Raw genomic sequence first — 20761 nt, forward strand, 5'->3', positions numbered from 1 at the left:
CTGATGAACACAGATACAAAAATTCTCAATAAAATATTGGCAATCCAAGTTAAACAATTCATTAAAAGGATTACATACCATTATCAAGTGAGATTTATTCCAGGGATGCAAGTATGGTTCAACATATACAAATCAATCATTGTAATCAATGATACCACATTCAATCAATCAATACACCACATTAACAAATTGAAGAATGAGAATCATATGATCATTTCAATAGATGCAGAAAAAGCATTTTACAATAAGCTTAAGTCACTCAGTCATGTCTGACTCTGCGATCCCATGGACTGTGGCCTGCGAGGCTCCTCTGTCCATGAGATTCTCCAGCAAGAATACTGGAGTGGGTAGCCATTTCCTTCTCCCCGGCTCCTGTAAGGGAAATTAGAATTGGATGCCACAAGTCCAAGGGAGCCTCCTAGGCATGTTCATTATCAGAATGTTCCTCTCCTTTGTAAAACATTTCTGACTGTTTTAATTGTGAACCTTTCAGGGGCCACTGCCCTTCTGATCTTAAAGTAGCTAACATGTACCCCAAAGATCTTTCCCCTGGTACACATGAAACATTTCCCATTTTTAAAAGCTTTATAACACCAAAACACAAAAGATGCAGACAAATTCCAAGAAAAATGGCATAGATTCCAGCATCAATGAATACAGATGAATCGATTCCCTGATAGGGTAAATAAATTTACCCTATAAAACAAATTTACCCTATAAAACAAATGAACTAATTCCAACTAGGCTACCCACCTCCTCAAGAACTAGCTTCCAAATGAACCAGTTCCAACTGGACCGGTTCCCAAATCAGGTAAATAAATGTACCCTACAAATGAGCTAATTTCAACTAGGGTGGGCCTGCCCCATGAGAACTAGCTCTCAATGAACCAGCTCAGAGTAGAGTCCAACAACACCTCCCCTTTGCAAATGGGTACCCAACCAAATTGGCTTGTCCTGTAAAGGAAAAGCCCAGATTGATGGGAAAAAATGTTCCCAGTGTGCACACTGGAGGGACTTACCCTCCAAAATCGAGCCTGAACACGAATTTATGATATTAACTCTCAAATAACTGGGTATGGAGGGAAAGTACCTCAACATAATAAAGGCCATATATAGGACAAACCCAGAACTAATATCACATTCAATGATGATAAGCTGAAAACTTTTCCTTCAAGAACAGGAATAAGACAAGGACGACTACTCTTGCCATTTTTATCCAACACAGTATTGAAAGTCTTAGAGCAAGAAAAGAAATAAAAGGCATCAAAATTGGAAAGGAAGAAATAACACTGCCTCCATTTGTTGAGGATATAATACTATATACAGAAAACCCTAAGAATGCCACCAAAAAACTTTTAGAACCAATACACAAAATCAGAAAACTTTGGGGAGTTCTATTTCAACATACGAAATCTGTTGTGTTTCTAGACACTAATAACAAACTATCAGAAAAAGAAATTAAGAAAACAATCCCATTTATAGTAGCATCAAAAAGAATAAAACACCTGGAAATAAATTTAACCAAGGAGTTGAAAGACCTATAAACTAAAATCTGTAAGACATGATGAGAGAAATTGAAGACACAAATAAATGGAAAGTGACTCCAAGTTCATGAATTGGAAGAATCAATATTGTTAAAATGTCCATACTACCCAAAACAATCTACACATTCAATGCAATCTCCACCAAAATTTCAATGACATTTTTCACAAAAATAGAACAGTCCTGAAATGTATATAGAAACATAAAAGACTCCAAACAGCTAAAGCAATTTTGGGAAAGAAGTATGAAGCTGGTGGCATCACACTTCCTGGTTTTAAACTTTATTACAAGATATAGTAATCAAAACAGCATGGTACTGACAAAGAACAGACACATAGATCAGTGGAACAGAATGCTTAGAAATAAATCCACACATATATAGCTGATTAATTTATGACAAAGAAGTCAAGAATATACAATGGGGAAAGAATAGCCTCTTCAATAAATGCTGTTGGAAAAACCAGGAGACACAAGCAAAAGAATGAAACTGGGCCCCCCTATCTTAAACCATACACAAAGATCAACTCTAAATGGATTAAAAACTTGAAAGTAAGACCTGAAACCATAAAACCCCTAGAAGAAAACATATGGCGGGAGGGGAAGCTCCATGATACTGATCTCGGCAGTGATATTTTTATTTCACAACAAAAGCAAAGGCAACAAACACAAAAATAAACAAATGGAACCTCATCAACCTAACAAGCTTCTGTACAGCAAAGGAAACCATTGACGAAATGAACAGGCAACCTACAAAATGGGAGAAAGTGTTTGCAAATCATGTACTGGATAAACAGCTAATAATCAAAATATATAAATAACTCATATAACTCAATAGCAAGAAAATAAACAATCTGATTGAAAACACGGGCAGAGGACTAAATATGGACATAACCAACTATAGTCTGTCAAAAAACAGACAAAATTAATCTCTGGGGTTAAAATTTAGAACAGTGGTTATCTCTGCAGGGCAATATCAACTGGTAGGGAGAATGAGACGGATTTCTGGGGTGCTATTAATAGTAATTTCTGATTTTGAACAGGGTGCTGGTTATCTGATTTGTTCAGTTTGTGAAAATTAATCAAGTTGTACACTTAGGAACTGTGTATTTTTTATTATAAATGTATGCTATACTTTAATTAAAAAGTTCAAAAGCAAAAACAACAAAAAATGTGCAGTATATACATACTATTTAAAGTACATGTGGTTAGAAAATTATGTTTTTCTGGCTGCAGATTAACACAATGCTGCTATCAAATGGCAAATCACCCCATAATCCTTGAAAATCAGTGTCTGAGTCTCTTTTTGAAGTCAGTTTCAAAGCATTTAACAGCTTTTCATTTTAAAAATGTAATCTTAATTGCAGTCTTAAATTGTTAAAAGTTAAACAGTATCACAAGGTTTCTAACAAAAACCAGCTTTATACCTTTCAAATCTCCCATCCTGAATCCTGTTTCCCAGAGGCAACTAATTATAACTCTTGTGACTATTTAGCATATCTTAAATTTATAATCTATTTTTAAGTAATATGCTTATATTCCTTTTTCTTTACTTTTAAATTTTAGACATGATCCATTGATTTTCCACCAGAAGGCTTTAGGACTTTTATATCACTATCACCCTTCACTTCCCCATGTTTTATTCCCCTAATAGAATCATAATTCTGATTTTGTAAAATCAAAGTTTTCATTTTTATGATTATTATTTGTTATTCATAGTTAAGCCATGGAATCTATTACTATTATTACACTTTTCTTTCTTATATAAAATACTTGTATTGACCTGTTTTATTGGAAGTCATAATTGACTTTTTTCCTTCTTAGTTGCCTAATTTTCTAGTTAACACTAATTCTTCCCTAAATTCTCCAAAAGAATGGAAAAACTCCACTCTATCTATATAACACATCAAATAACATTTTCCATTTTATTATTTTTTTTCTTTGAAAAAATGCCTCTTGGAGCCATCTGTCTACCTGCTGAAATCTGGGCTGGCTGCTCCCTACGCCTGTTGCACAGCTGTTTCCTAGGATTTCCCTTCACCATCATTCTGGGAATTTCTTGATACTCTACTTCTTTTTGGTGAAGCATATTTTGCAGTATTTTCCTGAGAAAGAGTGCATGGAAGGTAAAATTTTGTGAGACTTTCCAAAAATACCTTTATTATATACTCTAACAGTTGGATGAGAGTATAGTGGGCTTTAGGATTTTAGGTCAAAATAATTTATTCTGCAACCTTTGATGACCTTCTATTGTCTTTTTCTTTCAGAGTTGTTGTTAAAAAGTCTGATACTATTCTGATTCCAGACCTTTTGTACAGACTTGTTCTTAGTCCCTGAAAGCTCTTCTCTTTATCCCTGGTGTTGTGAAATTTCATAATGATATGCTTTGGTGTGGGTCTTATTCACAATGTTTTGGGGCCTTATGTTCTTCAGTTCTGAGGAAATTTCTTACATAATTTCTTTGATAATTTCCTCACCACGTTCTCTCTTCTCTATGGCACTATTTTCAGTTGGATACTGGACCACCTAGATTAATTCTCTATTTCCTCATCTTTTCTGTCCTATATTTTTCCTTCCTTCCTTCCAATCATCCATCCATCCATCTATCCATCCATCCATCTACATTGTCTAGTCTTTTGAGAAGGTTAGCTTTATCTTCCAAATTTCCTTTGAATTCTTAATTTCTATTCATATTTTATTTCCAATGGTATTCAAATATTGTTTCACGGAAATCATTGTCTTTGTCACTTTGAGGATGTAATTTTTTAGAATGTTGCTTTTGTTCACTCATTATTTTCCCTTTAGGTTCCTTTTTTATCTTTTTTGTTTTATTTTTATGTAAGAGGTTTTCCACAGGTATCTAGTGGTCTTCAGTTATATTAATATGTAAAAGTGAAGCACTAAAAAAAAAAAGCATACTTAGTAGACATCTAAATGATCTGAGACAAACAAGGTACCTGCCATTTCTTTGATAGAACCCAAATATCCGAGACTCCAGGTCTTCTTGGGCTTATTGGTTTCTCCTGAGGAGAACCCTCTATTTTCCTATGCTATCAGCATTCTGAGAGGCAAGGTGTAAAGAAAAGAGAATTGGAGGGGTAGGAGGTGGGGTTTGGCCTCACCATTCAGCACATATGCTTTCACTTAACCCATTTTCAGAACTGAGTCTTATTCCTACCCTTCTGTTGACCTTGGCAAACCGAAGTCCAGAGAGTACCTGATTTAGTTTCTTCCATCTCCTGCTAGATTGAAAAGGGAAGGGGGATGGATTATATCTAATTATTACTGATATAAACTTTCAAGGAATTCTCCCATTTTAAGCCCTTCTCCTTATCTTTGCTTTCAGAGTTCCCAAATGTCTCCAAATACTGAGGCTTTCAAGGATTGTGTCATTCACATTGCCCCCCTCTCTACAGGTATTTACATTTCAGCTTTCTCTGCTTTGCTGTCAATTACCAACCACGTACCAGCTTTCTAGCTTCTAAAAATCTGTTGCTGTCTCTCGTTTGCTATTGTCTCTTCTGGAGAGTTTCTTTGTGCTTGTTTTTTACATTTTTTAAAATATTGTTTTAATGGGTGTTGGGAAGGAGTAGATATAAACCCATTTTCTCAGTTATTTGAGCACTCACTATATGCTAGAAGTATCATAGATCTTGGGGATACAATAGTAATAGAGAAGCATAAAAAAAACAAAGAATATTTCTCAGAGAGCGAACATTCTAGATACCCAGGTAAAAAAAATAAACACAGATATTTCATAACATCTGAACTTTCCAAATTCAAGAACCAAACAGATTCAGAAACATTTTTAGGTAAGTCTCTTGTTATCTTAATGTCTGCTACTTTCTATCTGAAACTCGGGAGCAAAGTTGATTAGAATAACGAATATGCCTCAATACTCCAACCAGTCAGAATCAGGAATTTAACATTTAGATAACCTGGGATACTTGCCTATAAGATTTGGTAGTGATGACAGTTCTAAAGAAAACAAAGAACAAGAAGGTGTGAGAGTTGGTACAAAGTCAGGGAAAACCTCTCTAACAATACCAATCATGTAGAAACCTGAGAAAAAGGACATTTTACGTACAGGGAATACTGAGTACAAAGACTCTGAGCTAGGAGTGTGCTTGGCAATTTAGGAGAGCAGCAAGGAAGGCAGTGTTGTTGGAGTAGACTGAATGAGTGGGAAAGTAATAGGGAAAGAAATCAGAGAGAAAGCCAGGAGTCACATTCAACAGGGCCTATCAGTTCAGTTCAGTCGCTCAGTCCTGTCCAACTCTTTGTGCCCCATGAATCACAGCACGCCAGGCCTCCCTGTCCATCACCAACTCCCAGAGTTCACTCAGACTCACATCCATCGAGTCAGTGATGCCATCCAACCATCTCATCCTCTGTCATCCCCTTCTCCTCCTGCCCCCAATCCCTCCCAGCATCAGAATCTTTTCCAATAAGTCAACTCTTCACATGAGGTGGCCAAAGTACTGGAGTTTCAGCTTTAGCATCATTCCTTCCAAAGAAATCCCAGGTTGATCTCCTTCAGAATGGATTGGTTGGATCTCCTTGCAGTCCAAGGGACTCTCAAGAGTCTTCTGCAACACCACAATTCAAAAGCATCAATTCTTCAGCGTTCAGCCTTCTTCACAGTCCAACTCTCACATCCATACATGACCACAGGAAAAACCATAGCCTTGACTAGATGGACCTTAGTTGGCAAAGTAATGTCTCTGCTTTTGAATATGCTATCTAGGTTGGTCATAACTTTTCTTCCAAGGAGTAAGCGTCTTTTAATTTCATGGCTGCAATCACCATCTGCAGTGATTTTGGAGCCCAAAAAAAAATAAAGTCTGACACTGTTTCCTCATCTATTTCCCATGAAGTGATGGGACTGGATGCCATGATCTTCGTTTTCTGAATGTTGAGCTTCAAGCCAACTTTTTCACTCTCCTCTTTCACTTTCATCAAGAGGCTTTTTAGTTCTTCTTCACTTTCTGCCATAAGAGTGGTGTTATCTGCATATCTGAGGTTATTAATATTTCTCCCGGCAATCTTGATTGCAGCTTGTGCTTCCTCCAGCCCAGCGTTTCTCATGATGTACTCTGCATAGAAGTTAAATAAGCAGGGTGACAATATACAGCCTTGACGTACTCCTTTTCCTATTTGGAACCAGTCTGTTGTTCCATGTGCAGTTCTAACTGTTACTTCCTGACCTGCATACAGATTTCTCAAGAGGCCGGTCAGGTGGTCTGGACTTGCCTCTATTCTGAATAAGATGGGAAACCACTAGAGGCTTTTGAAGGTTATGTTTTAAAAATAAACTCTATCTGCTAGGTGTGGAACAGACTATGGAGAAGGAGACAAAGTGGTAACAGTGAGGCTAGTTATGAGGCTACTTCAATAATCTGGCTGAGAGAGTAGGAGCTTAACATAGTTCTTTTTTGGTAGAAATGATAAGAAATAGTCAGATTCTCAATTTATTTTGAAAGTAGAAGGTCAGTTGTGCAGATATTGGTGAGGGGAAGTGGAAAAAAAGAACAGTCAAGTATGACTCCTAAGTGTTTGGTCCAGTCAAGTGGTAAACTGGGGTTACCATTTTCTGAGAATGAGAAGCCTAGGAGAAGAGCAGGTTAAGCAGGCTGGTGGGAGGGGGTGGATGAGGGAGAAAACAGTTATTGGATTTTTGTAAATTAAGAATACAAAGTGGACATCCAAGAAGAAGCAGCTAGATACGTGAGTATGGATTTCAGTAGAGAGATCTGAGCTAGAGATAAAAAAATTGGGATTGGTCATCATCTATGATGACAACATATAAAGCTAGGTGACTAGATGACATTATTTAGGGAATAAAGGTAGAGAGAAGGGGAGTTTGTGTCTAAACCAGATGACTATCATTTAGAGGTCAGAGATAAGAAAAGGAACAGTTATGTAGAAGAGTCAAGAGAGAATAGGGTTTTAGAAGTTAAGTAAATAAAGTGTTTTAAGATGGAAGACGTGGCCAAATGTGCCCAATGCTGCTTATAGGTTGAGTAAGAAGAAGTATGGGATTTGGTCATGGGGTTTGGAAAGATGAAGTCATTGGTCATCAGGCATGGAGTGACTGGAGCAAAAGCCTAACAGAAGTGAGTCCAAGGCAAAATGGAAGAAGTGGAGACAGCACAGACAACTCTTACAAAGTTTTTCTTTCAGAAGAAGTAACAGTTACAGGGAATGGGGTTATACGAGTTTTTGTTTTTAGACTGGGAAACATGTTTGTATACTAGTAGGAATAGTTCAGTAGGAAAAATCTGATAACGCATGATTAAAAAAGAAAGGATAACAGCAAAAAGTAAAGTCCCTGAGTAGGCAGGAAAGGATAGAATGAAATACATGAGCAGGTTTTTCTTGTCATTTTTCCAATTACCTGGGAAGAAGGGTGATGGGATCTACTTACTGAACTGAAAAATGAATTTTTAGAAACAAGAGTACATAAAGATTCAATTAGACCCAGAAGTTTATGAGAATTCTTCATCAGGACAGTAAAGATTCACACCCTCCAAATTCTCTGATTTTTAATCAGCCTTTACTGAGAAAGATTTATGACATATTTTCTTTATTGAAAAATTCAATAACAGTAAGTCTCAGAGCCATAAACATTTATAAAAACTCCTTTTAGTCTCCTTTCATATCATTTAGAAATGAAGCAAAGTGAAATAAATGGCTTGATAACTACTTAAATGTTTCTCTTTTCCTTCTTCTAAATAACTATTAATATTCTCCCTTTCTTTCATATTTATCTCCAATGTTCTATTATTAGCAGGAACTTTTATCACTAAGTCTAAATATAAATCATCATGAATCTACTTTTAGAAAATAGACTATTTTTATTAATCAGTGGAAGAAGTAACTTAAAGTTGCCATTTTTACCACTATCCAATTTTAAATATAATCTGTGAGAGAAGGATGCCTTTCAAGCGCAGTGCTTCCTTTATTCTGAATTTAAACTGACTTTTTAGTCTTTGTGGGCTTCTAATAGAAATTTAAAAAATTAAAGTTGATGCAGCCAGATGAACTAAAAATAAGTAACCATGGTAACACAATGACTTCCAATGATCACCAACTCAGCACACCTGGAAAACTCAAGAATGTTGTAATAAATGAAACAAAGGAAGACAACCCTAATTGTAGTCTTTAGAGACAAACCTGAGAAATTGAATAAAGACTTGAAATCTGCACTGCCAGAATCAACAGTTGAAGAATGTAAGGAAAGCAGTCTTTCTAAACCAAAACAGGATTTTGTACTAATTTCTTTCTCCTTATCAGTTTTTAAGATATAAGCATAATAGCCACTTCTATTTTCTAGTCTGTCTCCTCATTTAGCATTATCAATTCATTGCTTTGGACTTCCCTGGTAGCTCAGCTGATAAAGAATCTGCCTGCAATGTAGAAGACCTGAGTTCGATTCCTGGGTTGGAGGATTCCCTGGAGAAGGGTTAAGCTACCCACTCCAGTATTCTTGGGCTTCCCTGGTGGCTCAGACGGTAAAGAATCCTGCCTGCAATGTGGGACACCTGGGTTTGATCCTTGGATGCCCTTCTATCATGTTCAAAATACTCTAAATTTGGGTGAAATAAAAAACTGCTATGGGGTAAAAAAAAAAAGGAGGAAAAGAACACTTAATAATCACCATCTTAATTAGTCTGAAAAACATCAACATTAAAAGAAGAAACCCATAAAGGGAACAATGATGTTAATTACCAGCATTTAGTTCAGTTCAGTCACTCAGTCACGTGCGAGTCTTTGCGACCTCATGGAATGCAGTACGCCAGGCTTCCCTGTCCATCACCAACTCTTGGAGTGTGCTCAAACTCATGTCAATTGAGTAGGTGATGCCATCCAACCACCTCATCCTCTGTCATCCCTTTTTCCTCCTGCCTTCAATCTCTCCCAGCATCAAGGCCTTTTCCAATGAGTCAATTCATCACATCAGGTGGACAAAGTATTGGAGCTTCAGCTTCAGCATCAGCCCTTCCAATGAATATTCAGGTTTGATTTCCTTTAGGATTGATTGATCTCCTTGCAGTCAAAGGGTCTCTCCAGAGTCTTCTAAAACACCACAGTTCAAAAGCAACAATTCTTCAGCATGCAGCTTTCTTTATGGTCCAACACTCACATCCATACATGACTACTGGAAAAACCATAGCCTTGACTAAACGGTCCTTTGTTGGCAAAGTAATGTCTCTGCTTTAGGTTGGTCATGGCTTTTCTTCCAAGGAGCAAGTATCTTTTGATTTCATGGCTGCAGTCACCATCTGCAGTGATTTTGGAGCCCCCCCAAAAAAGTCTGTCACTGTTTCCATTGTTTCCCCATCTATTTGCCATGAAGTGATGGGACTGGATGCCATGATCTTAATTTTCTGAATGTTGAGTTTTAAGCCAACTTTTTCCCTTTCCTTTTTTACCTTCATCAAGAGGCTCTTTAGTTACTCTTTGGTTTCTGCCATAAGGGTGGTGTTATCTGCATATCTGAGGTTACTGTTATTTCTTCCGGCAATCTTGATTCCAGCTTGTGCTTCATCCAGCCCAGTATTTTGCATGATGTACTCTATATATAAGTTAAATAAGCAGAATGACAATATACAGCCTTGACGTATTCCTTTCCCAATATGGAACTAGTCTGTTGTACCATGTCCAGTTCTAATTGTTCCTTCTTGACCTGCACACAGATTTCTCAGGAGGCAGCTCAGGTGGTCTGGTATTCCCATCTCTTGAAGAATTTTCCACAGTTGTTGTGATCCACACAGTCAAAGGCTTTGGTGTAGTCAATAAAGCAGAAGTAGATGCTTTTCTAGAACTCTCTTGCTTTTTCAATGATCCAGCAAATGTTGGCAATTTGATCTCTGGCTCTTCTGCCTTTTCTAAAACCAGCTTGAACGTCTGGAAGCTCTTGGTTCACATACTGTTGAAGCCTGGCTTGGAGAATTTGGAGCATTACTTTGCAAACATGTGAGATGAGTACAATTGTGTGGTAGTTTGAACATTCTTTGGCATAGCCTTTCTTTGGGATTGGAATGAAAACTGACCTTTTCCAGTCCTGTGACCACTGCTGAGTTTTCCAATTTGCTGGCATATTGAATGTAGCACTTTCACAGCATCATCTGTTAGGATTTGAAATAGTCAACTGGAATTCCATCACCTCCACTTTGTTCCTAGTGATGCTTCCTAAGGCCCATTTGACTTCACATTCCAGGATGTCTGGCTCTAGGTGAGTGATCACACCATTGTGGTTATCTGGGTCATTAAGACTTTTTAAAAAACTATTTTTATATAGTTATTCTATGCATTCTTGCTACCTTTTCTTAATATCTTCAGCTTTGGTTAGGTCCATACTGTTTCTTTCCTTTATTGTGCCCATCTTTCCATGAAATGTTCCCTTGGTATCTCTAATTTTCCTGAAGAGATCTCTAGTGTTCCCATTCTTTGTTTTCCTCTATTTCTTTGCATTGAATCACTGAGGAAGGCTTTCTTATTTCTCCTTGCTATTAACTCTGCATTCAGATGGGTATATCTTTCCTTTTCCCCTTTGCCTTTAGCTTCTCTTCTTTTCTCAGCTATTTGTAAGGCCTCCTCAGCTAACCATTTTGCATTTCTTTTTCATGGGGATGGTCTTGGTCACCAAGTTCTTCAGGTACTGTGTCTAGTATACTGTGTCAGGTACTGTATAAGGGATTTGACTTTAGGTCATGCCTGAATGAACTAGTGAATTTCCCTACTTTCTTCCATTTAACTCTGAATTTTGCAATAAGGAGTTCATGATCTGAGCCACAGTCAGCTCCTGGACTTGTTTCTGCTGACTGTATAGAGCTTCTCCATCTTTGGTTGCAAAGAATATAATCTGATTTTGGTATTGACCATCTGGTGATGTCCATGTGCAGAGTTGTCTCTTGTGTTGTTGGGAAGAGGGTGTTTACTATGACCAGAGAGTTCTCTTGGCAAAACTCTGTTAGCCTTTGCCCTGCTTCATTTTGTACTCCAAGGCCAAACTTGCCTGTTACTCGAGGTATCTCCTGACTTCCTATGCATTCCAGTCCCCTATGATAAAGAGGACATCCTTTTTTGGTGTTAGTTCTAAAAGGTCTTGTAGGTCTTCATAGAACCATTCAACTTCAGCTTCTTCAGCATTAGTGGTCGGGGCATAGACTTGGATTACTATGATATTGAATTATTTACCTTGGAATCAAACAGAGATCATTCTGTCATTTTGAGATTTCACCCAAGTACTGCACTTTGGACTCTTCTGTTGACTATGAGGGCTACTCCATTTCTTCTAAGGGATTCTTGGCCACAGTAGCAGATATAATGGTCATCTGAGTTAAATTCTCCCATTCCAGTCCATTTTAGTTCACTGAGTCCTAAAATGTCGATGTTCACTCTTGCCATCTCCTGTTTGACCACTTCCAATTTACCTTGATTCATGGATCTAACATTCTAGGTTCCCATGTAATATTGTTCTTTACAGCATCAGACTTTTTCCATCCTAGTCACATCCACAACTGGGCGTTGTTTTTGCTTGGCTCCATCTCTTCATTCTTTCTGGAGTTATTTCTTCACTCTTCTCCAGTAGCATATTGGGCACCTACCGACCTGGGGAGTTCATCTTTCAGTGACATATCTTTTTGCCTTTTCATACTGTTCATGGGGTTCTCAAGGCGAGAATACTGAAGTGGTTTGCCATTCCCTTCTCCAGTGGACAACTTTTTGTCAGAACTATCCATAGTGACCCATCTGTCTTGGGTGGCCCTACACGGCATGGCTCATAGTTTCATTGAGTTAGACAAGGCTGTGGTCCATGTGATCAGTTTGCTTAGTTTTCTGTGACTATGGTTTTCATTCTGTCTGCCCTCTGATGAAAAAGGATAAGACACTTATAGAAGCTTCCTGATGGGAGAGACTGACTGTGGAGGAAACTGGTTCTTATTCTAATGGGTGGGGCCATGCTCAGGAAATCTTTAATCCTATTTTCTTTTGATGGGTGGAGCTGTGTTCCATCTCTGTTGTTTGGCCCGAGACTCCTGGACACTCAAAGGCAAGTCTGACTCAGTCTCTTGTGGGCACAATGCTCCTTTTTCCTGGCCCTGGTGTTCACAAGGTTTTGTTTGTGCCCTCCAAGAATCTGTTCCCCCAGTCCTGTGGAAGTTCTGTAATCAAACCCGCTGTCTCCAAAGTCAAATTGCCTGGGGGTTCTCAGTCCCTTTGCCCAAACCTCAAGTTGGGAAATCTGTAGGGGTCCTAAAACTTTCTTAACACTGCAAGAATTTCTTTGGTATAATCATTCTGCAACAAGATGGAGGAGTAGAAGAACGTGTGCTCATCTCTTGCAAGAACTCCAAAATTGCAACTTGCTGCTGAACTACTATTGACAGGAGAATGTTGGATCCCACCAAAAAAAGATATACCCAAGTCCAAGGGCAAAGGAAAAGCCCCAACAAAATGGCAGGAGGGGCGAAACTGTATTTAGAATCAAACCCCCTACCCACCCAAGATGCTTCCAACTGTGTGTGCACCAGGACCCAGAGGTCCCACAGAGACTGAGCCAGACCTGCCTTTGAGTGTTTGAGTGTCTCCTGTGGAGGCACGAGTCAGCAGTGGCCTGCCACAGGGATAGGGGCTCTGGCTGCAGCAGACCTGGGTCATGTGGTATTACCCACCATAGAACCACCAAGCAGATGACCTACAATTACTAGTATTATCCAGATATATTTATTACTATGTTCTAAGTCTCTAAAATTCTAGGGTTATGCCTTCTCAGAGACGTCTAGAGAATGAGTTCTTGATTTTTCAATTGCACTATGACTTTTAACTCCCAAGTAGAAATGACAAAGGGTCCTGGTTATCCCCAACTGCAAGAAAACCATAGTAATTTCAACTGTATTTCTGGTTTTAGCTTAACAGCATTAATAAAAAGTACTCATCATAAAAGCTATGATTATTTGTTTTATAGTAACAATAGCTAATAATAGTTAACTAAAGATCACATTATTGTAATTCATTAATTCTTTACTTGGCTGAAATAGCTCACCTGGGACAAAAAATTCTGTTGGTGTAAACCAATGAAACTCCAAATGAAATCCCAAGCGAATAGCCTTCCAAGTGACAAGAAAAATCAAGTAGAGAACAGACACTGTGCCTGCAAGGAAAAATTCAGAAACCATTAATTATCTTTGTTTTACAGACTATTTCAAAATCAAATTTTGTTTCTACACTTTCAGCAAACTTTGGAAAATTAGCGTTAGTATTTATGCCCAGGTAAAGAGTTGGATATGACTGAGCGACTGAACTGAACTGAAGATCTAAAGAACAGAAACAAACTCTGGAAGATATCAGAAAACAAAGCTATGTAGTAGGCCTAAGAAGTCATGAGCTGAATTTAGGTTCTGATATATGTAGAGAGTTTATTATAAGATTGCAAGGTTATTTAGGAAAAAAACAAAATACAAAACTGACTTTTTTCTAATTTGTCCGTGCGGCATGTGGGATCTTCGTTCCCCAACAAGGGATAGAACCTGCACTCCCTGAATTGGAAGCACGAAGTCTTAACCACTGGACCCCTGGGAAGTCCCTGACTCTTATTCTCTGTATTAAAAGTTAGAGACAGCCAACAAGTTGGGAAAATCTGTCAAAATATTTAGTGTAAGATAGTAGAAAGTAAAGAAAGAGAAGTAGTAAATGTGGATCATAAACTTATTTGAGAATGGTAGTAAGTCAAACAGTCCATGGACAATCTGATCTAGAATCTAGATGAAATTTTGGTTGCATAGTACTACTCGCTCCAAGGAAAGATTTCAGATTCCATTCACTGTGTGTACAGTGAACACCTACTTTATGCAGGGTAAAGTGGGCATTCAGAATTTCAGGATTTTTTAGTAGTCTGGAAGCTAGAGGATTTAAGGAATTAAGTCCAGTCACTATTGAGCAGAGTCAAGAGATCCAGGATGGTTTTTAGAGGAATTAGATTCTGATTTCTCTAAAGAAGAAATATGTAGTTTTAAAAGAGAAAGTTTTGCCAAAAGAAAGGGCAAAAACAAAATATCTTAAGGAGGTGGAGAATAATTTAACCTGGTTAGAAGCCTAGTGATTGTTTTGCCCAATTGAGCAAGTTCTTTGGTAAGTTCACAAGCTAACTTTTAAAGATCTGTTCCATAGGAAAGTTGGCCAGCAAATCAGGAAACCACAAATGAGCTCTATAAGCTCTACTGTGGGTTTGGAGGTTAGCTGATTTAGAAAGGATGCATACAAGAGGCTGAAGCTTATATAACCACAACTCTTCATTTTCTGTGTGTGTCTGTTGTAGTCTCATGGTGAATTTTGTTATGAAGCTAAGGTATAGAGAAATATCCTTATTTCCTTCTTTGGTCTTTTGAAAACCCCAAAAGCCATCTCTTTGATGTAATCTAACTTTTTCATACTCTAGTCTGCCTACCAAGAGACCATATCTACAGGGAGAAGGTGAAATCCTATTATCTATTTGGGTTAACAGTTCTTTTTGAATGATACCCTTGTCTTTAGTTCGGAGAAGGCAGTGGCACCCCACTCCAGTACTCTTGCCAAAAATCCCATGGACGGAGGAGCCTGGTAGGCTGCAGTCCATGGGGTCGCGAAGAGTCAGACGCTACTGAGCAACTTCACTTTCACTTTCACACACTGGAGAAGGAAATGGCAACCCACTCCAGTGTTCTTGCCTGGAGAATCCCAGGGACAGGGGAGCTTGGTGGGCTGCCGTCCATGGGGTCGCACAGAGTCGGACATGACTAAAGTGGCTTAGCAGTAGCAGCTTGTCTTTAGTTAACCAGATCTGAGCTTTCGTAGGGGTTCCTTTTATGAAATTTCTTCAGTGATTTCAGAAATTTCTGAAAAACAGGTCTCACAAAAAAAAGTCTGTTCCTTTAAAGTTAGTGTTGAAAAGAAAGAAAGAGCACTTAGGAACAGAGAAAAACCAGAATAAGCCTAAGGCGCTTCAGCTAGAGAACAATATTTGAGGTTCAAAGTCAAGTGATGGGGTCAGTCCTAAGATGGCGAAGGAATAGGACAGGGAGACCACTTTCTCCCCCACAAATTCATCAAAAGAACATTTGAACACTGAGTAAATTCCACAAAACAACTGCTGAATGCCGGCAGAGGACATCAGGCACCCAGAAAAGCAGCCCATTGTCTTCGAAAGGAAGTAGGAAAAAATATAAAAGATAAAAAGAGAGACAAAAGAGGTAGGGACAGAGCTCTGTCCTAGGAAGGGAGTCTTAACAAAGAGAGAAGTTTCCAAACACCAGGAAACACTTTCACTGCCGAGTCTGTGGTGAGCCTTGGAACCACAGAGGGCAACATAACTGGTAGGAAAAATAAATAAATAATTAAAACCCACAGATTACGTGCCCAATGGTAACTCCCCCAGTGGAGAAACAGCATAGACGCCTGCATCCACCACTAGCTTGCGGGGGCTGGGCAGGGATGTGCAGGCTGCATTGCTTAGAGGAAGGACCAGGCCTGAATGCCCCAAGGGCAATCTGAGGGAACTAACTTGGGATAGCAAACCAGAGTGTGGTATAGATACCACACGGAAAAACCATAACCTAAGATGCTGCCAGGCCCACTCACAAAGCAAAGGACTGACTAGAGCTACGCAAAAAGCCCTAACCTAAGACACCGTCAGGCCCACTCACAGAACAAAGGACTGAGCAGAGCTAGCCCACTGCAGGCCAGCCCATCCCCCTCCGGTGACAGGCAGGCGAGGGCAGCCAGAGCCGGAAGGGGGCAATTGTGGCCCCAGAGAGGCATTATCTACCAAACTGCGAGCAGGATTCGTTGCTAACCAAGACTTCTTGGAATTCTGGACGGTCAACATCTGCCTGAGAAGGTGTGCTGGTTGTACACCCAGAACACCCAGAGGCAGGGACAGGGGAGGCGATAAGTTGCAATACAGGCATACCTCAAGAAACAAGAAAAAAGTCAAATAAATAACCTAACTACACCTAAAGCAACTAGGAAAGGAAGAAATGAAGAATCCCAGGGTTAGTAGAAGGAAAGAAATCTTAAAAATTAGGGCAGAAATAAATACAAAAGAAACAAAAGAGACCATAGCAAAAATCAACAAAGCCAAAAAAGCTGGTTCTTTGAAAGGATAAATAAAATTGACAAACCATTTGCCAGACTCATCAAAAACAAAGAGAGAAAAATCAAATCAATAAAATTAGAAATGAAAATGGAGTGATCACAACAGATAACACAGAAATACAAAGGATCATAAGAGACTACTATCAGCAATTATATGCCAATAAAATGGACAACGTGGAAGAAATGGACAAATTCTTAGAAAAGTACAACTTTCCAAAACTGAACCAGGAAGAAATAGAAAATCTTAACAGACCCATCACAAGCACGGAAATTGAAACTGTAATCAGAAATCTTCCAGCAAACAAAAGCCCAGGTCCAGATGGCTTCACAGCTGAATTCTACCAAAAATTTAGAGACGAGCTAACACCTATCCTACTCAAACTCTTCCAGAAAATTGCAGAGGAAGGTAAACTTCCAAACTCATTCTATGAGGCCACCATCACCCTAATACCAAAACCCGACAAAGATGCCACAAAAAAAGAAAACTACAGGCCAATATCACTGATGAACATAGATGCAAAAATCCTTAACAAAATTCTAGCAATCAGAAGCCAACAACACATTAAAAAGATCATACACCAGGACCAAGTGGGCTTTATCCCACGGATGCAAGGATTCTTCAATATCTGCAAATCAATCAATGTAATACACCACATTAACAAATTGAAAAATAAAAACCATATGATTATCTCAATAGATGCAGAGAAAGCCTTTGACAAAATTCAACATCCATTTATGATAAAAAAAAAAAAAACCTCTCCAGAAAGCAGGAATAGAAAGAACATACCTCAACATAATAAAAGCTATATATGACAAACCCACAGCAAACATTATCCTCAATGGTGAAAATTTGAAAGCATTTCCCCTAAAGTCAGGAACAATACAAGGGTGCCCACTTGCACCACTACTATTCAACATAGTTCTGGAAGTTTTGGCCACAGCAATCAGAGCAGAAAAAGAAATAAAAGGAATCCAAATTGGAAAAGAAGTAAGACTCTCACTGTTTGCAGATGACATGATCCTCTACATAGAAAACCCTGAAGACTCCACCAGAAAATTACTAGAGCTAATCAATGAATATAGTAAAGTTGCAGGATACAAAATCAACATACAGAAATCCCTTGCATTCCTATACACTAATAATGAGAAAATAGAGAGAGAAATTAAGGAAACAATTCCATTCACCATTGCAACGAAAAGAATAAAATACTTAGGAATATATCTACCTAAAGAAACAAAGTGAAAGTGAAAGTGAAGTCAATCAGTCATGTCCAACTCTTTGCGACCCATGGACTGTAGCCCACCAAGCTCCTCCGTCCATGGGATTCTCCAGGCAAGAATATTGGAGTGGTTGCCATTTCCTTCTCCAAAACAAAAGACCTATATATAGAAAACTATAAAACACTGGTGAAAGAAATCAAAGAGGACACTAATAGATGGAGAATATACCATGTTCATGGATTGGAAGAATCAATATAGTGAAAATGAGTATACTACCCAAAGCAATCTATAGATTCAATGCAATCCCTATCAAGCCACCAACAGTATTTTTCACAGAGCTAGAACAAATAATTTCACAATTAGTATGGAAATACAAAAAACCTCGAATAGCCAAAGCAATCTTGAGAATGAAGAATGGAACTGGAGGAATCAACCTGATTGACTTCAGGCTCTACTACAAAGCCACAGTCATCAAGACAGTATGGTACTGGCACAAAGACAGAAATATAGATCAATGGAACAAAATAGAAAGCCCAGAGATACTCACACACCTATGGACACCTTATCTTTGACAAAGGAGGTAAGAATATACAATGGAGAAAAGACAATCTCTTTAACAAGTGGTGCTGGGAAAACAGGTCAACCACTTGTAAAAGAATGAAACTAGAACACTTTCTAATACCATACACAAAGATAAACTCAAAATGGATTAACGATCTAAATGTAAGACCAGAAACTATAAAACTCCTAGAGGAGAATGTAGGCAAAACACTCTCTGACATAAATCACAGCAGGATCCTCTATGACCCACCTCCCAGAATATTGGCAATGAAAGAAAAAATAAACAAATGGGACCTAATTAAAATTAAAAGCTTCTGCACAACAAAGGAAACTATAAGCAAGGTGAAAAGACAGCCTTCGGAATGGGAGAAAATAATAGCAAATGAAGCAACTGACAAACAACTAATCTCAAAAATATACAAGCAACTCCTACAGCTCAGTTCCAGAAAAATAAATGATCCAACCAAAAACTGGGCCAAAGAACTAAACAGACATTTCTCCAAAGAAGACATACGGATGGCTAACAAACACATGAAAAGATGCTCAACATCACTCATTATCAGAGAAATGCAAATCAAAACCACAATGAGGTACCATTTCACACCAGTCAGAATGGCTATGATCCAAAAGTCTACAAGAAATAAATGCTGGAGAGGGTGTGGAGAAAAGGGAACCCTCTTACACTGTTGGTGGGAATGCAAACTAGTACAGCCACTATGGAGAACAGTGTGGAGATTCCTTAAAAAACTGCAAATAGAACTGCCTTATGACCCAGCAATCCCACTGCTGGGCATACACACCGAGGAAACCAGAATTGAAAGAGACACGTGTACCCCAGTGTTCATCGCAGCACTGTTTATAATAGCCAGGACATGGAAGCAACCTAGATGCCCATCAGCAGATGAATGGATAAGAAAGCTGTGGTACATATACACAATGGAGTATTACTCAGCCATTAAAAAGAATACATTTGAATCAGTTCTAATGAGGTGGATGAAACTGGAGCCTATTATACAGAGTGAAGTAAGCCAGCAAGAAAAACACCAATACAGTATACTAATGCATATATATGGAATTTAGAAAGATGGTAACGATAACCCTGTATGTGAGACAGCAAAAGAGACACAGATGTATAGAACAGTCTTTTGGACTCTGTGGGAGAGGGCGAGGGTGGGATGATTTGGGAGAATGGCGTTGAAACAAGCATAATATCATATGTGAAATGAATTGCCAGTCCAGGTTTAATGCATGATGCTGCATGCTCGGGGCTGGTGCACTGGGATGACCCAGAGGGATGGTATGGGGAGGGAGGTGAAAGGGGGGTTCAGGATGGGGAACACGTGTACACCCATGGCAGATTCATGTTGATGTATGGCAAAAACAATACAATGTTGTAAAGTAATTAGCCTCCAATTAAAATAAATTTATATTTTTTAAAAAGTGATAATTCTTGTTTATACTCTTAAATAGAATCTGTAGGAAAAAAATATTCCATAATCTCCCTTAGTAAGTTCTAACATTTCCAAACTTTAGAACTGAGAATTCCTATAATATTCACTTTGGATTTCTCCTGCTGAAATCTTTCTACTGCCAGTAGTTGTAGTGGAAATGAGGAATAGTTGTTCAGTAAGGATAGAATGGAAATCCCAGTAACTCATCTTTAAAAGGGACTTGGGCTTGAGATTGCCATCTCTATTTTTTTCTGTGCCAAACTTCATCAAGAAAAGCAAAAAGTAGCGCAATATACGTGTGAAGAAATTAAACACAGATGAACAGGCCTGGAAGGTAACTATTTGGCTGGTCAGACCATATTCCCACAGAATTCAGCACGTATTCTACTATACAGAGGCTCTATAACAGAGTGTCTTGGCTTACCTAGGATGTTAAATTTTGAAAAAAATGAAGGAGATTTGAAATTAAGCAGTGGCAGAAGGAGCCCTATGAGGTAAAAGGGCACTGTCTTGGACTTATTCCACCACTTTTCAAACTGTTGGAGTTCTGAGTCACTGGCGTAGAAAACCATAGAGCTGTTATCAGGATGGCCACTGCTCCTGGCACTTGGACAAATCACTGCAACAAGGAAGCAACGGATCAGAGGAGGCAACAAAGAAGAACAATGAGACTTACACTTGCTCTACCAACCTTAAGTTTTACCTTGAATATTAAGTTTCTCCTTTTTGGGAAAAAAAATAGAGGGTTATGTTTAGATATATGTGGAGTCTTTCCAAATTTTTAAATTATTTATTTAAAAACTTTGAAGTATAGTTGATTTATAATGTTGTGTTAGTTTCAGGTATACAAC

General features: G+C 38.5%; 1 protein-coding gene across 6 annotated transcripts in view; it reads right to left on the bottom strand.

Moving 5' to 3' along the window:
- Positions 1-20761, bottom strand: part of SLC38A9 (solute carrier family 38 member 9) — a 91674-nt gene that overhangs the window by 21163 nt on the left and 49750 nt on the right. For all 6 annotated transcript variants that reach the window (XR_005724808.1, XM_040262541.1, XM_040262543.1 and 3 more), the window contains exons 9-10: positions 20335-20529; positions 13592-13699 (exon numbers count right to left, since the gene is read on the bottom strand). Coding sequence is in view for 5 of the 6 variants with exons in the window: in XM_040262541.1 (XP_040118475.1) it covers positions 13592-13699; positions 20335-20529 (303 nt within the window). In the remaining variant the exon portion in view is untranslated. The remainder of the gene's footprint in view (positions 1-13591; positions 13700-20334; positions 20530-20761) is intronic.

The sequence above is a fragment of the Oryx dammah genome, unplaced genomic scaffold (genome assembly GCF_014754425.2).
Source record: "Oryx dammah isolate SB20612 unplaced genomic scaffold, SCBI_Odam_1.1 HiC_scaffold_20, whole genome shotgun sequence".
In the NCBI taxonomy this organism is placed as follows: Eukaryota; Metazoa; Chordata; class Mammalia; order Artiodactyla; family Bovidae; genus Oryx; species Oryx dammah.